Below are 16,416 nucleotides of genomic sequence, written 5' to 3' on the forward strand. Positions count from 1 at the left end.
TGTTTGACTTTGATACCTCTTCATAGCAGAGATGCGGTGAGCGCGTCTGAAGCCGCTCTCTGTCCGGTCAGTGAGCCTCCATGACCTCCAGCGGGCCTCTGCAGCCAAAGAACATACGTCTGCTTTGTCTCTTGAGATTCCTCTTATTACGTTTTTACACATCATTATATAGGTTGACGTGTTACTTTTGAACTTGTTTTGTTAAAGGATAATAAAGCAGATATTTTTAACTGTCTTGTTGTGTACTGTTTGGATTAATTTGCCAGAAAAACCTGCCGTTGACAACGTCGGCGCTCACGCGGCTGCTGCCATTGACGACCCTCTCGGCCAATCACGTTACAGGCTGAGGCGTTTTATCCAATCATAAGACGCGTTGTTCAAATGTGGGCGGAAAGCAAAATACAAACGTTCTGGTAACAGTGGCTTCGGTAGGGCTGCACTCATGTAACTGGGAGGTCTTACTCAGCTAAAAGTTATGTTATTTAAATATATCGCTGCGACGGAAAAATAACTTTGAATTGAAAAGATAAAGGCTGTTGTCTGGTCGGTGATAGCGTTTCTTCGATAAACAACAATAACGGTAACTGGTGAGCCACCTGTAGCATCTTTACACTGAGCCTGCAGAACTGTGCTAGCTAGTTTGATACTCTGAACCGTAGCCGAATAAGTCACAATGTCGAAGAGACTAAACCTAAACTCAGTGAGCATGTTTTTGATTAGCTTTAGGTCGACATGTCTGTATCGTTAGTTCAATGGTGGAGGACCAGGAGAGTTTAAGCCAAGATGTGTTCAGATGGCGTCGACTGACGGAACAGAGCCTGCAGAGTGTGGGGCAGAAGCTGAGGTGCGTAACAGCGTGACATGACCGCAGCCTGGTCAGCTGTTCCTCACTGAAGTCTTCTACCGTAAACCTGCAGTCATCATTTGAGAGCACTCCAACGGGTCGGTAATCCTGTATTATAACCCTAAATAATCTCTTCCCTCCCTCGATCTCCTCCTCACCAGCCCCTTGTACAGTCATGCGGAGGGTCTCAATGGAAAGTGTATTCAGCAGAGTCCAGATCGGCTGACGTTAAGAGAGCTGCGGACGCCTGATGTCCCCCTGTCCCAGTCAGGCTGTTTTCACCAAAAGAGCCCTGCTAGTGGGATGGCTGAGAGACGCGCTGTTCGTAGTTTGAGTCCACCTTCTTCCATTTCTGGAGTGAGTATCTGCGTGATTGAAAAGTTGATTATGTAATCAGTCACCCTCTTTAGTATCAGTTAGGCTTTTAACTAACTAATAAATACCATTACCAAGATAACTGGCAATCGACCTGATGTGTAGAATATTCCAAATGTAAATTTAAAAATAAAGTACTATACACTCCTACACACCCCTCAGTCACACCTATCTTCTTACCACCATACAGTCAGCTTCAGTCAAGATCAGGTCAGTTGACATGGATTCCTCTTTGAGGAGGAAGGCAAGCTGTGTACGCCAGGAGAACGCCCGTCTTAACATGCAGGATGAGCAGCTCATCAGTAACACTGATGGACTTCAGTATGAATTGGCCTCCTCTAAGTCTCAGGTATGATCTCTACACAGCTGATTAAGGGAATAAATGTGTTAAAAGCAAAAAAGATAACCTTCTGCTACCGTAAGTACATTGAATGCATATGCAGTTGCTTTTTTCAGCGCCACCTAAGAGGTCCCAGGATTGGGCTTACAAACCCAATCATGAGTGAGCAGATTTGTCAGCTTCAAGCTAAACTGGAGATTCAAGCCAAAGAACTAAAGTAAGCTTGTGACCTTCACATATATTTATGAAGATATTTCTGTGTATGCAGTTTTAATGTGGAAGTTGTATTTATATACACTATACACTACTAATTTGTAGTTAAGTTTGATGTGTTTGAAAAGTGCTATGGAGGCAGTTAATAATCATGTTGTGTTTTGGATCAGCTGTTCAGTACGCCAACTGGGGAAGGCTTGATTGTAAATTTCAGTGATTTCATTTTTACATTAATATCTCAATGAACTATCTGTGTTTGTTTCCTAGTGCAGCAGAGCTGAGGGCTGAGTATAGCGAGGAGGCAGCAGCTCACAATGGCATTATGGTGGCGAGTCTGACTGAAGAGCTGAATATGCTCAGAGAAGAACTGGATAACAAGATTGCACTTGGAAAACGGTTATGTATTGTTGTTATGTGTTGTTATTTGGGCATAACTTCTCAACAACATTCATGTCACCACAGTGAAGGGGTCTTTTATCCTGATATCCCATGTCTAAGTAACTTTCACTTTTTGTATATGTTATTGTTGAAAACTTAATATATGTCCTATATCATTCCTTACAGGGCTGAGCAACAAAGGAACCAAGCACTAGAAAATGCAGAAAAACTCAAAGAAGCTTTCAAAGATTACAAAGCCACAATTTCTGTTAAACTGAAGGGGGTAATTTTAATTAATAATGATTAAATTCTAATTATTCAAATTTTCATGTATATTTTTTACATACATTTTCATTGCATGTGTTTTTAAGGTGATGGAGAGTGAGAAGAAACTAAAAGAGAGTCTTATTGAGTGTGACAGAGGAAAAGAAGAGCTTGAGATGAAGTGCACTGTGTTTCAAAGAGAAAAGACAGAACAGAGTCAAACAATCAGGTAGACGTGAGCATCTCATGTAATCATTCATGTATCATTGTTGTTGTTTTTTTTAATATATATTTGTAAATGTAAACTAAAATATGGGGAGGGTTTCAGATTTTAAGAGTTTTTTGTTTCAATCTCCTTCATTCTGCCATACAGCCAGCTGAAGGAGGAGGTGAGGCAGACCAAGTATCTGGCTGCTGAGCACATAGACCTCCAGGCTCAGCTGGAAGAGGCCAGACGGCAGGTCTCACTTCTGGAGCAGCAGCTTGTGCAGCAAGGAGCAGAGTCCAGGGAGTTGGCCTCTCTGCGCAGGGAGCTGGAAGACCTGCTGAGTGTAACACAGAGCCAGGAGCAGAAGGTGGCTCAGAGCCACCGAGAAGCTCAGCAGAGCAGGGCAGAGCTGTCCAGCTTAGAGGCCATACTGGCCCTGCTACATCTACAAGAGGTGGAGAAGCATAATATAGTCACTGATATTGTCCCATGTATTCACAGGTCACATTCTTCTGTCAAGCAGACCACAGGGGTTAACCCAAGGGATAATTACATCATTAGTTTCTCTGTTTCCCAAACTTTGTTTTGGTACCACAGCAACTTTGGCAAACAAGCTGTTCTACTTATTAATTTAGCTCATCTTCTGCAGGAAATGATGCGTTCACTGTTGTCTTATGCTATTTTTTAACTTCAGGGTGCAGTGGGGTCACTTTGCGTGAGGCCATGCATGTTGCCCCCAATGGACTATTCAGGATCAGCTCAAGTGCTCAAGCTAAAGCCAGGTAACAATTTACTGTGACTGACATGTGACACATTAATTGAAAAACCAACATTTTGTCTTTGAAAGTTGTTGGATAAAAACACATTGGGCTGAACCCTCCTGGAAGTGTTCAATTGTTTTGGTGTTGTGATCTGGTGACTGTGAGGTTCAGAGCATAAAATTAATTTTAATACTCATCAAACTGCTCGATGATCTCATGTGACCAAGAGTTGTCAAGAGTTGTTGTCAAAGTTTTCATGCTATGTTTCAACTCCTTTGGATTTTGTCTTAAATTAATCCCTCGTCTTTATAAATGCCTGTTAATTTAGATTTGTTTTTATATATATATATATATATATATATATTTTTTTTTTTTTTTTTTTTTTTTCCCCCCACTCTGCATCACATTTTGCTTCAGTTGTGTGTGTGTGTATATATATATATATATATATGTATGTGTGTCCAACTTCAGTTTGGGAAAACATACATCTGTGCATACACAATGTGCATATATAGTTAATGAAATGGCATTAGATGGCAGGTCTCTAAATCCTTGCAGGTGACGGTTATCAGCAGCTGCTGCGGGTACTACAGTCGAAGGAGGCTGAGCGGAAGAAACAATATTGCGAGGTCGAGCGGCTTCATGAACAACAGAGAAGAGCCCAGGAGGAGATAACTTCCTTGCAGAGCTCTATGGCCCAGAGAGCCTCCCATTACCAAAACCTCCATACAGAACTGCTTGACAAAGTCAGCCAAGCCACTGACACAGAGAAAGAGGTATCTTTTTTCTTTTTCTTTTTTTACTTTGTTTTATTTTTGAGCAATTATTGTATTGTGTTATTATGCTGACATACTCATAGCAGCTTTTCATTCTTCTCTCTCTGATTCATTTCAGTTGAAGAGAAAAAGTGCACGTGTGGCTGCATTGGAGAAACAGTTACAGGAAAAAACCTCAGCCTACAGTCAGGCTGCACTGAAAAATACTGAACTGGAGAATGTGCTACTGGTATGACAACCACACTAATACAACCATTTTTCTCTCTTTAACACAAAGAGGCACGCTATGGTCAGTTTATCTATGAAGGAACTGACACCTCCAAAACACACAATGAGTTTCAGGTCCTGTACAGAGCTGTGTCTGTTTCAGGCGATCAGGACCCAAGTAGGCAGCTTTTGAGATCTGTCAGCATTTGGGCCAAATGTGAATATGAAATTGTTTATATAGTCCATTTACATTTGATCACTTCAAACAAGTTTAGTGACAAATTTTAATGCCAGGTGTGGACAGAAGAGTTTGGAGCTGACTACCTATGGTTGGACATTGATGTGTGTTGACATAATCTTGTTGCCTTGTATGAACAATTTGATGACCCCCCCCCCCCCAAAAGCCTTTTGTGCACTTTATCTAATTACAGGACAAGACCAGCACTCTTCAGCATTACCAGTCCCTGATGACCAAAAAACAAAGAGAGTATCAACAATCTTTGGACAAATGTAAAAGATTACATTCTCAACAATCCTTGGAGCAACAACACAGAATACAAACGGTGATTTACACTTTTTTAGGCACACTTTCTCTCCTTTGAACTTAAAAAGGAAAAGCTGTCTCGTCATTTGAGTGAAAACCAGTTAACACCTCTGGTAGATGGCTCCTTCCCTTTCAAGTGGGGATATTGCATGGCAACATTGAAAACTTCACAGTATAAATCCACGATACCACCAAGTTGCTGCTCATTGTGCCGCCTGTTTCCATACTTTTGATACAGAAATGCATTTTCTAAAGTTTATTTCATTGTATGAAGTAGCAGTATATACTCTCCACTGCAGTTACAGTTGTCCATAGAAGAGGCTCAGTCCCAGATGTTAAAGATGGAGCAAGAGATACATTTACGTCAGAAGGAACAAAACGAGGCTCAGGAGGCAGCTCTTGCGCTTCAGGCAACTGTGCATCAACTTACACAAGTAAGGTTACTCCCTGGGTGAAGCACAGGAACCATTTCAGATTTATGTAAAAGGTCCAACAGCTCTAATTTACTCTGGTGTGCAGTTTACTGTATTTTTACTGTGTTCACATATGAATAGTTTTGATTGATATTATTTCAGGAGAAGCAGGTTGAAGTCAAACAACATGAAGATATGCTACAGAGTTTTAACGAGCAGGCTACTCAGTCTGCCACAAAGGTTTGTTAACAACACAAATAACTTAGTTTGAGATGAACAGAAATCAAGTTACACCATAGTCAGCAGTTTGGACCATGTGTGACTTCTGTGTGTACTTCAGATGTGTCAGCTACAGACTGCTCTGTCAGAGTGTAGAGAAGAATTGGCCTCATACCTGCAGCAGATGGAGGAGGTGAAGATGGACTATGAGAGTCAGCTGCAAAAGAACAATGACAAGGTACCCTGTTACCTGTGGTGAGAGGTTGTTTTTCTGACATGGTCAACCCTTTTAATGTAATAAAAATTAACCTCTATTTTTGATCTCCCCTGCTACTCTGCGTCCAATCAAAGCATACATTTTCCCATGTTCTTTTGTCTTCAGGTGTCCTCTCTGCAAGAGAAGCTCCAAAGCACTTCCCTGGTTTGCCAGAGCTCCAGTGAGCAGAACTTGCAGCTTCAGCTTTCTCTCCAGCAGCAGCAGACCATGCTAACTGAGAGTACTTCACGCATCTCTGAACTGGAGGAGAGCCAGAGCCAGCTGCAGAGCCAGGTAGGATAGAGACATTGAGATGCACAGTATCTAACATCTGGTGCTGAAGGTTTCTTAATCAAAACAATAAGAAAAGACGTTTGGCAAAATAAAGTGGAATGGGATTATAGGAAATGTAATCTTAACCACCAATGACCCAAAAAAAAAAAAAACCCCAAAAAAAAAACATACACAAAACAAAGTAGCTTGATATTAAAAGTCAGCGTTATACTGACTGGTGTTTTTTGTTAGTTTGTTTGTTTTTGTTTTGTATGTGTCTTTGTTTTTCCTTTTTGTTTAGAGCATTTCATTTGAAGGACCACCAAAAAGCTGAAAGTTGCAGGGGGACATTTTTTGTGCAGAATCTGTTATTTTAGTGTTCACACTACATAAAGCTAAAACACTGATAATGGTTGGTCCCAGTTGTAAACAATAAGTGTTTCAGATATTTTTCTGCTCATTTAGATCAATAGATACAAATGTTGATTGTCATATTGATTGTTAGTGAGCTCTTTCCATAGAGTTTATGGAACACTTAATCACATGTTTTTTACAAACGGACACAAACACATGAATGGGCATTAAATACTCCATGTTGACATTATTTCATAATGTTATGAAGGGTTTACTTTTACTTTTATTTAAAGTTCATGTGGCTGTAGAAAACAGAAAAAAAACACAGAACAGAAGAAGTGGATCAATAATGCTACTGCACAAGAGAGGGAGAAGATGGAGTAAGACTGACAGAGGTCTTAGTTTATGTTTGTTTTATGTAGAGTCCTGATATCTGAAAAGATATTCCTCTTCTACCTTGAATATTAACTTGTTTCCACCGATTTAAATGAGTAAGGTTGTTGCTTGAGGGTTTTGCTGAAGAAGCTCAAAGTTTTAACATTTTTATTTAATCATGAAATTGCATGAGGTAATATAGATTCATAAAGGACACAAGTGATTATAGTCTAACAGAGATATTTTTAAGACACTGCTCCTCCTGCACTTATCACACACATCTGGTAAATCAGCATCGCTGCTTGAAGGGAAACAGCTCTGTGAACTTGTGACTTTGATCAGCACATTTTAGTTGCTTGTTGTACATTCTGGCCTTCACCAAAAATTGAAGATAATGACCTGACCTGTGTAGGGAAGAAACATGAAGCATATAGCTTGTAGGCATTAAAGAAAGGTGCTTTTAGTATGAGATAAGATCAACCCTACATGACAAGGTTTGGTCCTAACTAAAAAAGGAATATCTAGGGCACTTTCTTTACAATACAATATTCACAGTTAAAATATGTGAGTGTCCTCTGTGCCTTCATTTGTGTGGGCAATAGATATGGGATCCTGATGCTGTGTCTGTGAATAGGTGTCCAGTCTGGAGCTGCAGCTGGAACGAGCCAGGGCCTCTCTCCAGGAAGAGGTGCAAAGGAGAGAGCGGGATGCTGAGGAAAGAGATGAGAACCTGCACAAGATGAACCAGCAGAATAGTCATCTGGCTGAGTCTGTCACGTAAGACCACCTGCACACAGAAGGCCTTTCACTTAATGTAGATAACAGGGAACAGAGATAAAAGAAAACATGAAAACTCATACAAAGATGTCTTACAGAGTTAATATAAGTAAAAATGTTGTGGCTTTTAACTCACTGAGTGTTTAACTACTATATACCTCACCAATAAATTTAAAATGACATTAGTTCTCACTTTTTTAGTTGGTTTTTGTCAGCAGTACTTCACTATTTTCCAAAACATTTCGTAATGAGTACTTCTGATCTTACAGTGTTTGGGATGTTTTTTATTCCTCCTGTAAGAGGCTTTTGTTTATTGACTATTTTCTGCAGTTCACTTGTCCTGCAGAAAATTTGGTCAAACATTCTGACACAGTCTGTCAGACTATCTCATGATTACCAAATAATTTCTCTGCAGGCATGAAACAGCCCTCCCATTCTCCTTGGTTGTGTGTATATAAATGTGTATCTCACTTTTTGAGCACTGGAAGACAGAAGATGTGTTTGGAGTGAATTTAGTCAGCATGGATGGCTGTAACTTTCATTTTTGTGATGTTATTGTAGGATCTATAAGGATAGCTCACACATTGTTTGATGTGCTCTTAAAAGGCCTGTTTATTTCGTTTTTCTGGTAGTTTTGGGGGCTTTTGTTTCTTTTAAGGCTACAATGGGGGCCTTGCTCACATTAAGGTTGGCACCATTTGTGTGGAGCTCTATGTGTTGTTTTTTTTTTTTTACTTGTGAAATTGTGAGAGTAATGGTTGTATATGATTTCTGTTTGCAGCCATTTGACATCAGAGATGACAAAGTCTCGAGGGGAGCTGGTATCGAAAGAGTTGGAGCTACAACATCTTAGGAAGGAGGTCTCTGTCAAGACTTCTGAGATAGCCCATTTGGAGGAGAGCCTGCATCACATGAAAACCCAGTTTGACAAAAAGAGTGAGATAGGTATGACATGCAAAATCGTAATATGAATAATGCAACAGGTTCTAATGTCAGTTATTTTGACTAGTATTTATTTTGTTTTATTTTTTCAGCTAAGAGACACTTGATACCTGACAAATATTATTATCATTGTTGTTGAATTAGCACTTAAATTTTGATGTGATAGTTTCACATAAACTCCTCCCTTGTTTATTTTTATTGTCTTTCTCGCACCTCTCAGTTGTAGATCTGGAGGAAAAGCTACATCGCTGTGAAGCAGACAAACTCAACTCTGTCCAACAGGTCCAAGTCCTGCAGGGACAGCTGCAGGTGGTGCGGGGAGAGTTGGCTGACACTCTTGAGCACCTACAGAAACTCAAAGACGTTCTGCAGAGAACACAAACAATCGCAGATGAGCGGCAGGCCTCTGTGGAAAAATTGACTGTCCAACTTAGGTGAGGATAGGACTCCTTGTGAAATATTCTCCTGCACATAGGAAAGAGGGGACAAGCTGATGTTCAGAAAATATCCACATGCTGCTGCAAAAATAATACCTAGTGCTTTATCCGAGTCATCTGTGTTGCAAACCATATTCATATATTCTAATTGTGTCACAAACACTTCTAAAGATACACACCCCCCCCCACATAAGCTGTGGTTTCCGACATCATATTTTTCTCATATTTTCAAAGTGAAATGTGAAGATCTCTATCAAATACACTACCAGTCAACAGTTTGGACACACTTTCCTATTCATTTGAATGACAAAGTGTATCCAAACTGTGCAACTGTACATCAAACACTGAAAAAGGGAAAAAATTTACTGGCATTTAAATTATTTCATGAGAATAGATTGCCACAAATTCTAGTTCTTTCATAATTAAACATTCCCTTTGTTATTTTTAGATTTTTCATAGTCTAACTGCGCACTTTATACAGCAGAGACATGCAGATGCCTTCTGTGGAAAAAAGCCATTTAAAGAAGCACATAGTTGTTTTAATAACAGCTATCATAGTCATGAGCCCGTTTCACCCTGAGGAGGCATTAAATAAAGTCCCATCCATCCACCCAAGGGCCAGTCTCAAAATGTCAGACAATAAACTGCTGCAGGAACTCCTCAAGCCATGTTCCCTGTTTTTGACCCTGCAAGAATCAACTGCTACTTTTTCCATCTTGAAATTACTTGCCTCACTTAGTTTTGTTTAGACAAATATGATTACAGGGATATATTGGGATCATGTGCCTGCATATCTGCCTGTGGCTTCACAGTGACACCCAGAGGGAGTTGGAGGAGAGAACTCATGAGGTTTTAGACATGGACACTGCATTGAAGGAGCAACAGGGGGAGCTCCAACAGCGAGCACAAATGGTACAGAAACCAAAACTCAAGTCTATTCCATTTAATTTGAAGGTAATATTTTGTTTCCATCATTTTCAAAATTTAAATTGTATTTTTACCAGCTGAGCCAACTGGACGTGGTGATCAGAGGACACAAGCAGGAGATGGAGAGGAAGGTGGAGTCTCTGCAGCAAAGCCTTGAGACCAGAGAAAGGGAACTAAGAGATGCACAGATGGAGCTCACAGTCAGAAATACAAAGGTCAGGGTAGGTCACAGTAAAGGAGCGGAAAAAGAAAGTGTTGAAATGCTGCTCAAACTTTACATTACATTGTATTACAATGTAAAATGTATTTAAATAAAGTGAAAATGAAACTTTTTTAAACTCTAAACATTTTTTGTTTTTATTAACTCAGATCCAGTTAGGAGTGACTTTTAGTTTTACAGTCTTTTGTCAGTAAGATCCCTGATTACAATCAACTTCAATATTTGAAGCGCAGGCTACAGATTGCATCTATCAGTCAGTTAATCCATGATGATGCAATGTATGGACAAATGTTTGCATATCCCTAAGTTGTGTGTGTTGACGGGTGTTCTGCGGCGTTAGGAGTCACAGGAGATCAGCCAACAGCTACATGCATGTCAGCAGAAACTTCAGATTGTGCTACGGCAGCTGGAAGGAACTCAACATCGCTGTGAAGCTTTGACCAGAGAGCTTGACACCACAAAGATGCAGAACAAGGATAAGGTAAAGGTCATCAATGTTATTATTAGCATGCTGAAATTGTTCAGAACTGTTAGTAACTTAGTTCATTATTCAGACGTTGTATTCTGCATAACGCTTTCTGAGTTTGTCCTCTGAGAAAGTAAGTGAGTGTTTGTGGGTGGGTCTGTATCTGCATTTCAATCGCTGCAGGAGGTCAGGCTGTGTGCTGTGGAGAAGGAGCTGGTGCTGAAGGAGGCACGGTGGCTACAGTCGGAGGCTAAGCTGCAGAACACGGTCACCTCTCTGGAGCAGGAGCTGGAGCTGGAGAGGGAGCAGCACAGCAAGGAGGTGCAGTAGATACTGAGGCTATAAAACTGGTGACAGCCTCCTACAATCAAGTGATTTTTTTTTTTTTCATAACCCACAGGCTTTTGAATCAGCCTCCCTGATCCTCACTGTCCACTCCTTATGTCCGTTTCTGTCTTGACTTCTGTTTTGCCTCACACCCCCTCCCTAATCTCACTTCTTCCTGATATTTGTGATGGTTCTCTTTATATAGTTCTTTTTCAGTTAAGCTCAAATCAAACAATAGCTAGTGAACCAGCAAAATCAACATCACTTAAGCTCATACATCAATCCCAGCTCTTTTGGCCCTTCCTCCCCAGCTGGAGTCCCTGCAGCAGTCTCGAGGTCAGCTCCTCAAAGTCTCTGAGCAGATCTCCTCCACCATGCGCTCTTCACAAGAACAACTTACTGCTAAGCTTCAGCAGAGCCAGGCCCAACTTGAGCAAGCCAATGCCCTACTAGACCAGACCAATAAAGAGTTGGATCACACCCGGAACCAAGCCAGTCACCTCCAAACGCAGTATGACCAGAGCCAGAGCCAGCTCCTTCAGAGCAAAGACCAGCTGGAGCAGAGCAGGGCTCTATATGAGCAAACCAGAAGCCAAAACTCTGACCTCCATGCCCAGTTGGAGCAGCTCAGTGCCCAGTTAAATCAAGCTAGAATCCAGGCTGCCAAGCTCCAGACTCAGCTGCAGGCCTATGAGAAGTCCATAGAGACTTCCAATGAGTCCTTGCTCATCAAGGTATTCGTTGTAGAAAGTCACAAAAATTCCAGTGAATGGCTTTTCACTGTTTTGGTTCTTATCCTTTTCCTGTTTTTCCTATAGGAGTCAGAGGTGACCCGTCTCCAAACCAGGATCTCCAGTCTGGAGCGAGCTGCTGACCGCCAAAATCTTTACAATCACACCCTGTCTCTCCCAGCTCTGCACAAATTCAGACACTCCCCAGAGCACTCTTCCCCTGCCCACTCCCCTCCCTCCTCCCCCAAAAAGCTTCAAACTGTTCAATCTCCCAGACACACTCACTCAACTCATCTCCAGTCCCCGAACTACACACATTCATACATACAGCCCACCTCAGCTGCTCACCAAGCTGACAGCCACCACACTCGTGATTGGCTGCAGAGCAGTAGTATAAATTCCTCCCTGGACCTTCCTCTGAGTCTGAAGGTGACACTGAGGGAAGCTTTTATCAATCAGTCATGGGACTCTTCTTCCTCTGCCTCTTTTCCACATGAAGTGGACCACAGCTGGCAGGGCCTCAGTGCCATGGAGGCAACAGCTTCTTGTGACCTCTCCTTCAACCCCCTCACATACATGGTGGACAAGCAAGATGACAGAAACCCCAAGATGGAGGCTACCCTGATACAGGAGGGAGAAAATGAGCAGCTGAGTGAGTTAAGAAGAGAGTCGGTGTGCACTCTGGTGGATGGCGGGGAGGAGGCCCACATGAGTTCACTGACAGGGATGCTGAGGTTCGTTAATCAGACTTTAGCCATGCAGGAGGACACTTCTCCATGGAGCGCCGCAGAGCTGTCACAGAACTGATGCAGCCTCGCCCTTCAGGTAAAAACACCTTTCCTCTCTGATATACTATAATCTAAATCCTAGACCTACATCTTAGTTGTATGTTAATCAGTTAAACAATTGGCCAGGGGATTATTTGAAGCTGTTTTGAAATATTTTCCATTATTCTAACAGACACATAATTTCTCTTTCTAAACTCATTCTGGGATATCATTATGGCCATGCCACTTTCTGACATTCAAAGACTGACCTATTAATTGAGGGAATAATTAGTGGGCTGATTAGTAATAAAAATAATTCTTACAGTCCACAGTGGTTTTCCTTGTGTGGTCACTATCATTAAAAAGTGGCGTGTATGAGATCAAAACTATATATATATATATATATATATATTAGTTTGAATAGAAATGTTTTTGTTCATATTAGACGCCATTACTTACAATTACACTGAGGTGTTGCTGTGTTACTGGTAAATGTTTGTTTTCCCCTTTTTAGCAGGACATCAAGGACACGTGATGCAGTGCTGCCAAGGAGATGTCAGAGAGGAGAAGGGCTGTTTACAAAGCAAACACAAGTCTGCCATCTTGGTGTGTTATTAAAATGAAGCTGCAATATTGTCTATGAGTAAAAAGAAGGATCATCTTTCCAGTTTAGAGACCACTACTGTTCCAGTCTGTAAAACCATCCAATGGCATGATGTTTAGAATGAGCTTTATTAATGTTTCTTTTCCTAACCAATAGTGATATAATTTTACACATTTGTAAATAAGTTAAGTGAATAAAATTGTTTTTATGCAATTACTTTATCTCCAGTGGTGTATATTGTTTCTCTGACACTGTGCTTTGTACTAGTTCTCCAGAGAATCTGGAAGCTCTGGGCTCATTAACATGTTTTTGGATGTTCCCATGCTGTTGATAGCTGTGGGGTTGTGGAGCCAGAACAACTGGCAGCTTCTAGTCCGGGAGAGGAATTTTTGGATTGGGACTGTGGATTGAGGAGGGGGAGGTGATCACGCTGCATCTAATAGATTCCCCAGCTGGTTAAACAGGATTTGGCACTGGTATGTGGTTATATAACAAGAACATTGGAAACGATTGGGCTGTGGGTAGTTTTAGGGTAGACTTTTAGACTCTTTATTCGCTGGATTAGGATTGTAGTATGACTGACTTCTTGTCATGCATAGTTTTCTGTTTGAAGTCTTTATAAAGATGAGCACTAAATGCAACTGTGTGACACCCTCACACACTCATACTCGTTTGAAAGATTTTTGTTGCCACAGTCCTGTGTACCCAAATGTCCTTCACATTGGGTCAAACAAAAGTAGGGATGTTTATCTGAATCTCTTTTAAAGGAAATAGTTTAGAGGTTGATAATTAGTTAATAAGACACAAAAGGTTAATGACAAGATTAACCACCACCATGTTTACCTGGTAATTATCAAGGTGCAACCAGGAGAGGGCTGCTTTAGCTCAGAATAAACACTAGAGACCAAAAGGGTTAGCTTAGCTCTGTCAAAAAGTAATAAAGTCTGCCTGTTGGCAACATTAAAGTGTTCAATGGCTCCATGCTTGTGTCATGTCACACCAAGCTTTCAGGTCCTTCCATCTGTCCACTTCTTGTAAATATGTCACAGTGCGGTCAAAAGGTCGTTTTCACCTCACAAAACTCAATAACTCATGCTATTTAGGAAATACTTAATGAAATTCCTTTATAAAGTCTGCATTAGCTCAGTTAGAGTTCATAGTATTTACATTGGATATGACAGCTGCAAAATAACTGCTTACGTGTTTCAACCAATTAGCCAGCTTTGCGGTTTCACCTCTTGTTGCATGTCATATCAAATGCTTGGTTTTTTTTCGCAGCACATCAGGAAGGCTGCGCGACTGCATAATGTACCACCTGTTTCCACCTCAGGCCTGTGTAGTGGAGGCGTTGCAACACCTGGCTGACCAGGTCGTGCTGGCCTCCACCTGTCTGTGGATTTCCAACTTCCTCACCGACAGGAAACAGCAGGTGAGGCTGGGAAGCATCGTCTCCAACATCCGTACCATCAGCACTAGTGCCCTACAGGGGTGTGTTCTTTCCCCACTGCTCTTCTCCCTCTACACCAACAGCGGCATCTAAAGTTTGCAGATAACACAACAGTCATCGGCCTCATCCAGGACAGCAATCAGTCTGCCTACAGGCACAAGGTGGACCGGCTGGTTGTCTGGTGTGGTCAGAACCATTCGGAGCTAAATCCTCAACAGAACAGTGTTTAGTGTTGACTCATTCAAGTTCCTGGGAACCACAATCTCCTGACCTGAAGTGGACCTCCCACATAGGCTCTGCCAGGAAGAAGGCCCAGCAGAGGTTGTACTTTCTGCACCAGCTGAGAAAGTTCAACCTGCCTCAGGAGCTGCTGGTCATCTTCAACATCACCATCATCCAGTCTGTTCTCTGCACTTCCATCACCGTCTGGTTTGGATCGGCCACCAAGCAGGACAGGAACAGACTGCAGCGGACTGTAATGTCTGCAGAGAAGATCACTGGGGCCGACCTGCCCTCCATCCTGGACCTTTACAGATCCACAGTCAGGAACCGGGCCGGTACCATCGCTGCAGACCCCTCACACTGTTCAGAACGCTTCCCTCTGGTAGGTGCTACAGAGCACTGTTCACCAAAACCACCAGACTTAAAAACTGTAAACATTTAAATACAAAACATCAACAACAGCAACAAAAATCTGTTTCTTCCCCCAGGCTGTCTCCCAGATCTCCCCATAAGCCACTTGACAACCTCATGAACATTTGCACATTTGCAAATGCGCTATTGTACCATATCACACTACAAATATTTCTAATATTTCTAATTTAAATATGTATGTTGAGGCCAGTAGGGAGAAAATGTGTGTGTATATATATATATATATATATCTTCTTCTTTTCTTTCCCTTCTCCAAAATAGAAACACTGGAGAAAAATTCCTAGTATTTTCACACACAGATTTTCTGATTCAGTTTACGGGCTGTTCGTGCCTTACATATTTCCATTTTCTCCCTACAGGCATCAACAGTTAATTGAAGGTTTGCTTTGTGTGTGTACAACAGAAGGTATACAGTATGTGACTGTGTTATGACTAGAGATGAAGCCTGCAATCATTTGTCAGTGATCCAACCTGCTTGTCCTGCCTTAAAGCACACTGTCCTCCCACCCCCCTACACACATGTAGCCAGCACCTTAACACCTTAGTGAAGTGGAACGGATCCTTTTAGTCTTCAGGTCTGCTCTCATCAGTCTATTACACACAGTTCTTGCACAAACTGTCTTTCTGTTCTTCTTTTCTTTTGCTGAGTTTTTGGATTTAAAAACAGCTTTTCTTATAAAGGATGTGGTTCAGTCAGTGGTGTGTTGCGTGCTGTGTAGCTGTGCTCTAGTTCCTCTATGGAACATCCCCTCCACAGCAGTATATCTTTCAGCAAACATATAAAGCTGATTAGAATCGAGACTAGTTCCACAGTGTTATGCAGTTAACGTCTACATTGACTAGCTGCATCATTAAAATGCAATTTAAAAAAATCTGTGCTAATAATCAATTCTTTATTTTTAGATTTATCTTTCTTTAAATAAAATGTATATTGCCTACCTAAGAATATAAACTTGATTAAATTTTGTTTTAGTGTACAAATCAGGCCATAGGTGTATCTCAAAGGATTTCAGTGTTGTGGTTAAGTAAATTTCTTTCTAAATTGAATTAAAAACGTGAAATATATATTATATGCAATATATAAAATGTATTATTATCTTATTATTATATATAAATCTATATTTTAAATTCATTAGTTTGAAATAGTCTAAAACATTTTGTCTTGATTTCAATAATTACAGTTTACAGCTCAACAAAAGTCCAGTATTGAGAAAATGTTTGAATATTTCATATGAAGTTCAAAGACCGTTTATACAGAATAAATACAGGACAGCTCTCAACCTAGTTCAGCACGCAGTAACCATGTTGTCCAGGGGG

At 41.1% G+C, this 16,416-nt stretch overlaps 1 protein-coding gene across 3 annotated transcripts; it reads left to right on the top strand.

Annotated features, from left to right (window-relative positions):
* The first annotated feature begins 418 nt into the window (after positions 1 to 418).
* On the top strand, positions 419 to 13,226 carry ccdc18 (coiled-coil domain containing 18). Of its 3 annotated transcripts, XM_029525735.1 has the most exons (27): positions 419 to 844; positions 1,006 to 1,201; positions 1,410 to 1,568; positions 1,676 to 1,776; positions 2,040 to 2,168; positions 2,337 to 2,433; positions 2,522 to 2,643; positions 2,788 to 3,076; positions 3,317 to 3,404; positions 3,942 to 4,159; positions 4,278 to 4,388; positions 4,798 to 4,929; positions 5,210 to 5,344; positions 5,486 to 5,563; positions 5,664 to 5,780; positions 5,925 to 6,092; positions 7,435 to 7,577; positions 8,359 to 8,522; positions 8,740 to 8,953; positions 9,769 to 9,868; positions 9,961 to 10,104; positions 10,444 to 10,584; positions 10,753 to 10,890; positions 11,208 to 11,630; positions 11,715 to 12,223; positions 12,323 to 12,452; positions 12,912 to 13,226. In XM_029525735.1, the coding sequence occupies exons 1-26, from the start codon at positions 753 to 755 to the stop codon at positions 12,432 to 12,434; spliced, it is 4,320 nt and encodes a 1,439-aa protein (XP_029381595.1). In that variant the 5' UTR covers positions 419 to 752; the 3' UTR covers positions 12,435 to 12,452; positions 12,912 to 13,226. The 3 variants fall into 3 exon arrangements, with proteins under 3 accessions (XP_029381595.1, XP_029381594.1, XP_029381596.1); XM_029525734.1 differs by having other exon boundaries at positions 11,715 to 12,452; positions 12,909 to 13,225; XM_029525736.1 differs by lacking the exons at positions 419 to 844; positions 1,006 to 1,201 and having other exon boundaries at positions 1,534 to 1,568; positions 2,045 to 2,168; positions 11,715 to 12,452; positions 12,909 to 13,224.
* Positions 13,227 to 16,416: the final 3,190 nt, after the last annotated feature.

Source organism: Echeneis naucrates, chromosome 17, assembly GCF_900963305.1.
Source record: "Echeneis naucrates chromosome 17, fEcheNa1.1, whole genome shotgun sequence".
In the NCBI taxonomy this organism is placed as follows: Eukaryota; Metazoa; Chordata; class Actinopteri; order Carangiformes; family Echeneidae; genus Echeneis; species Echeneis naucrates.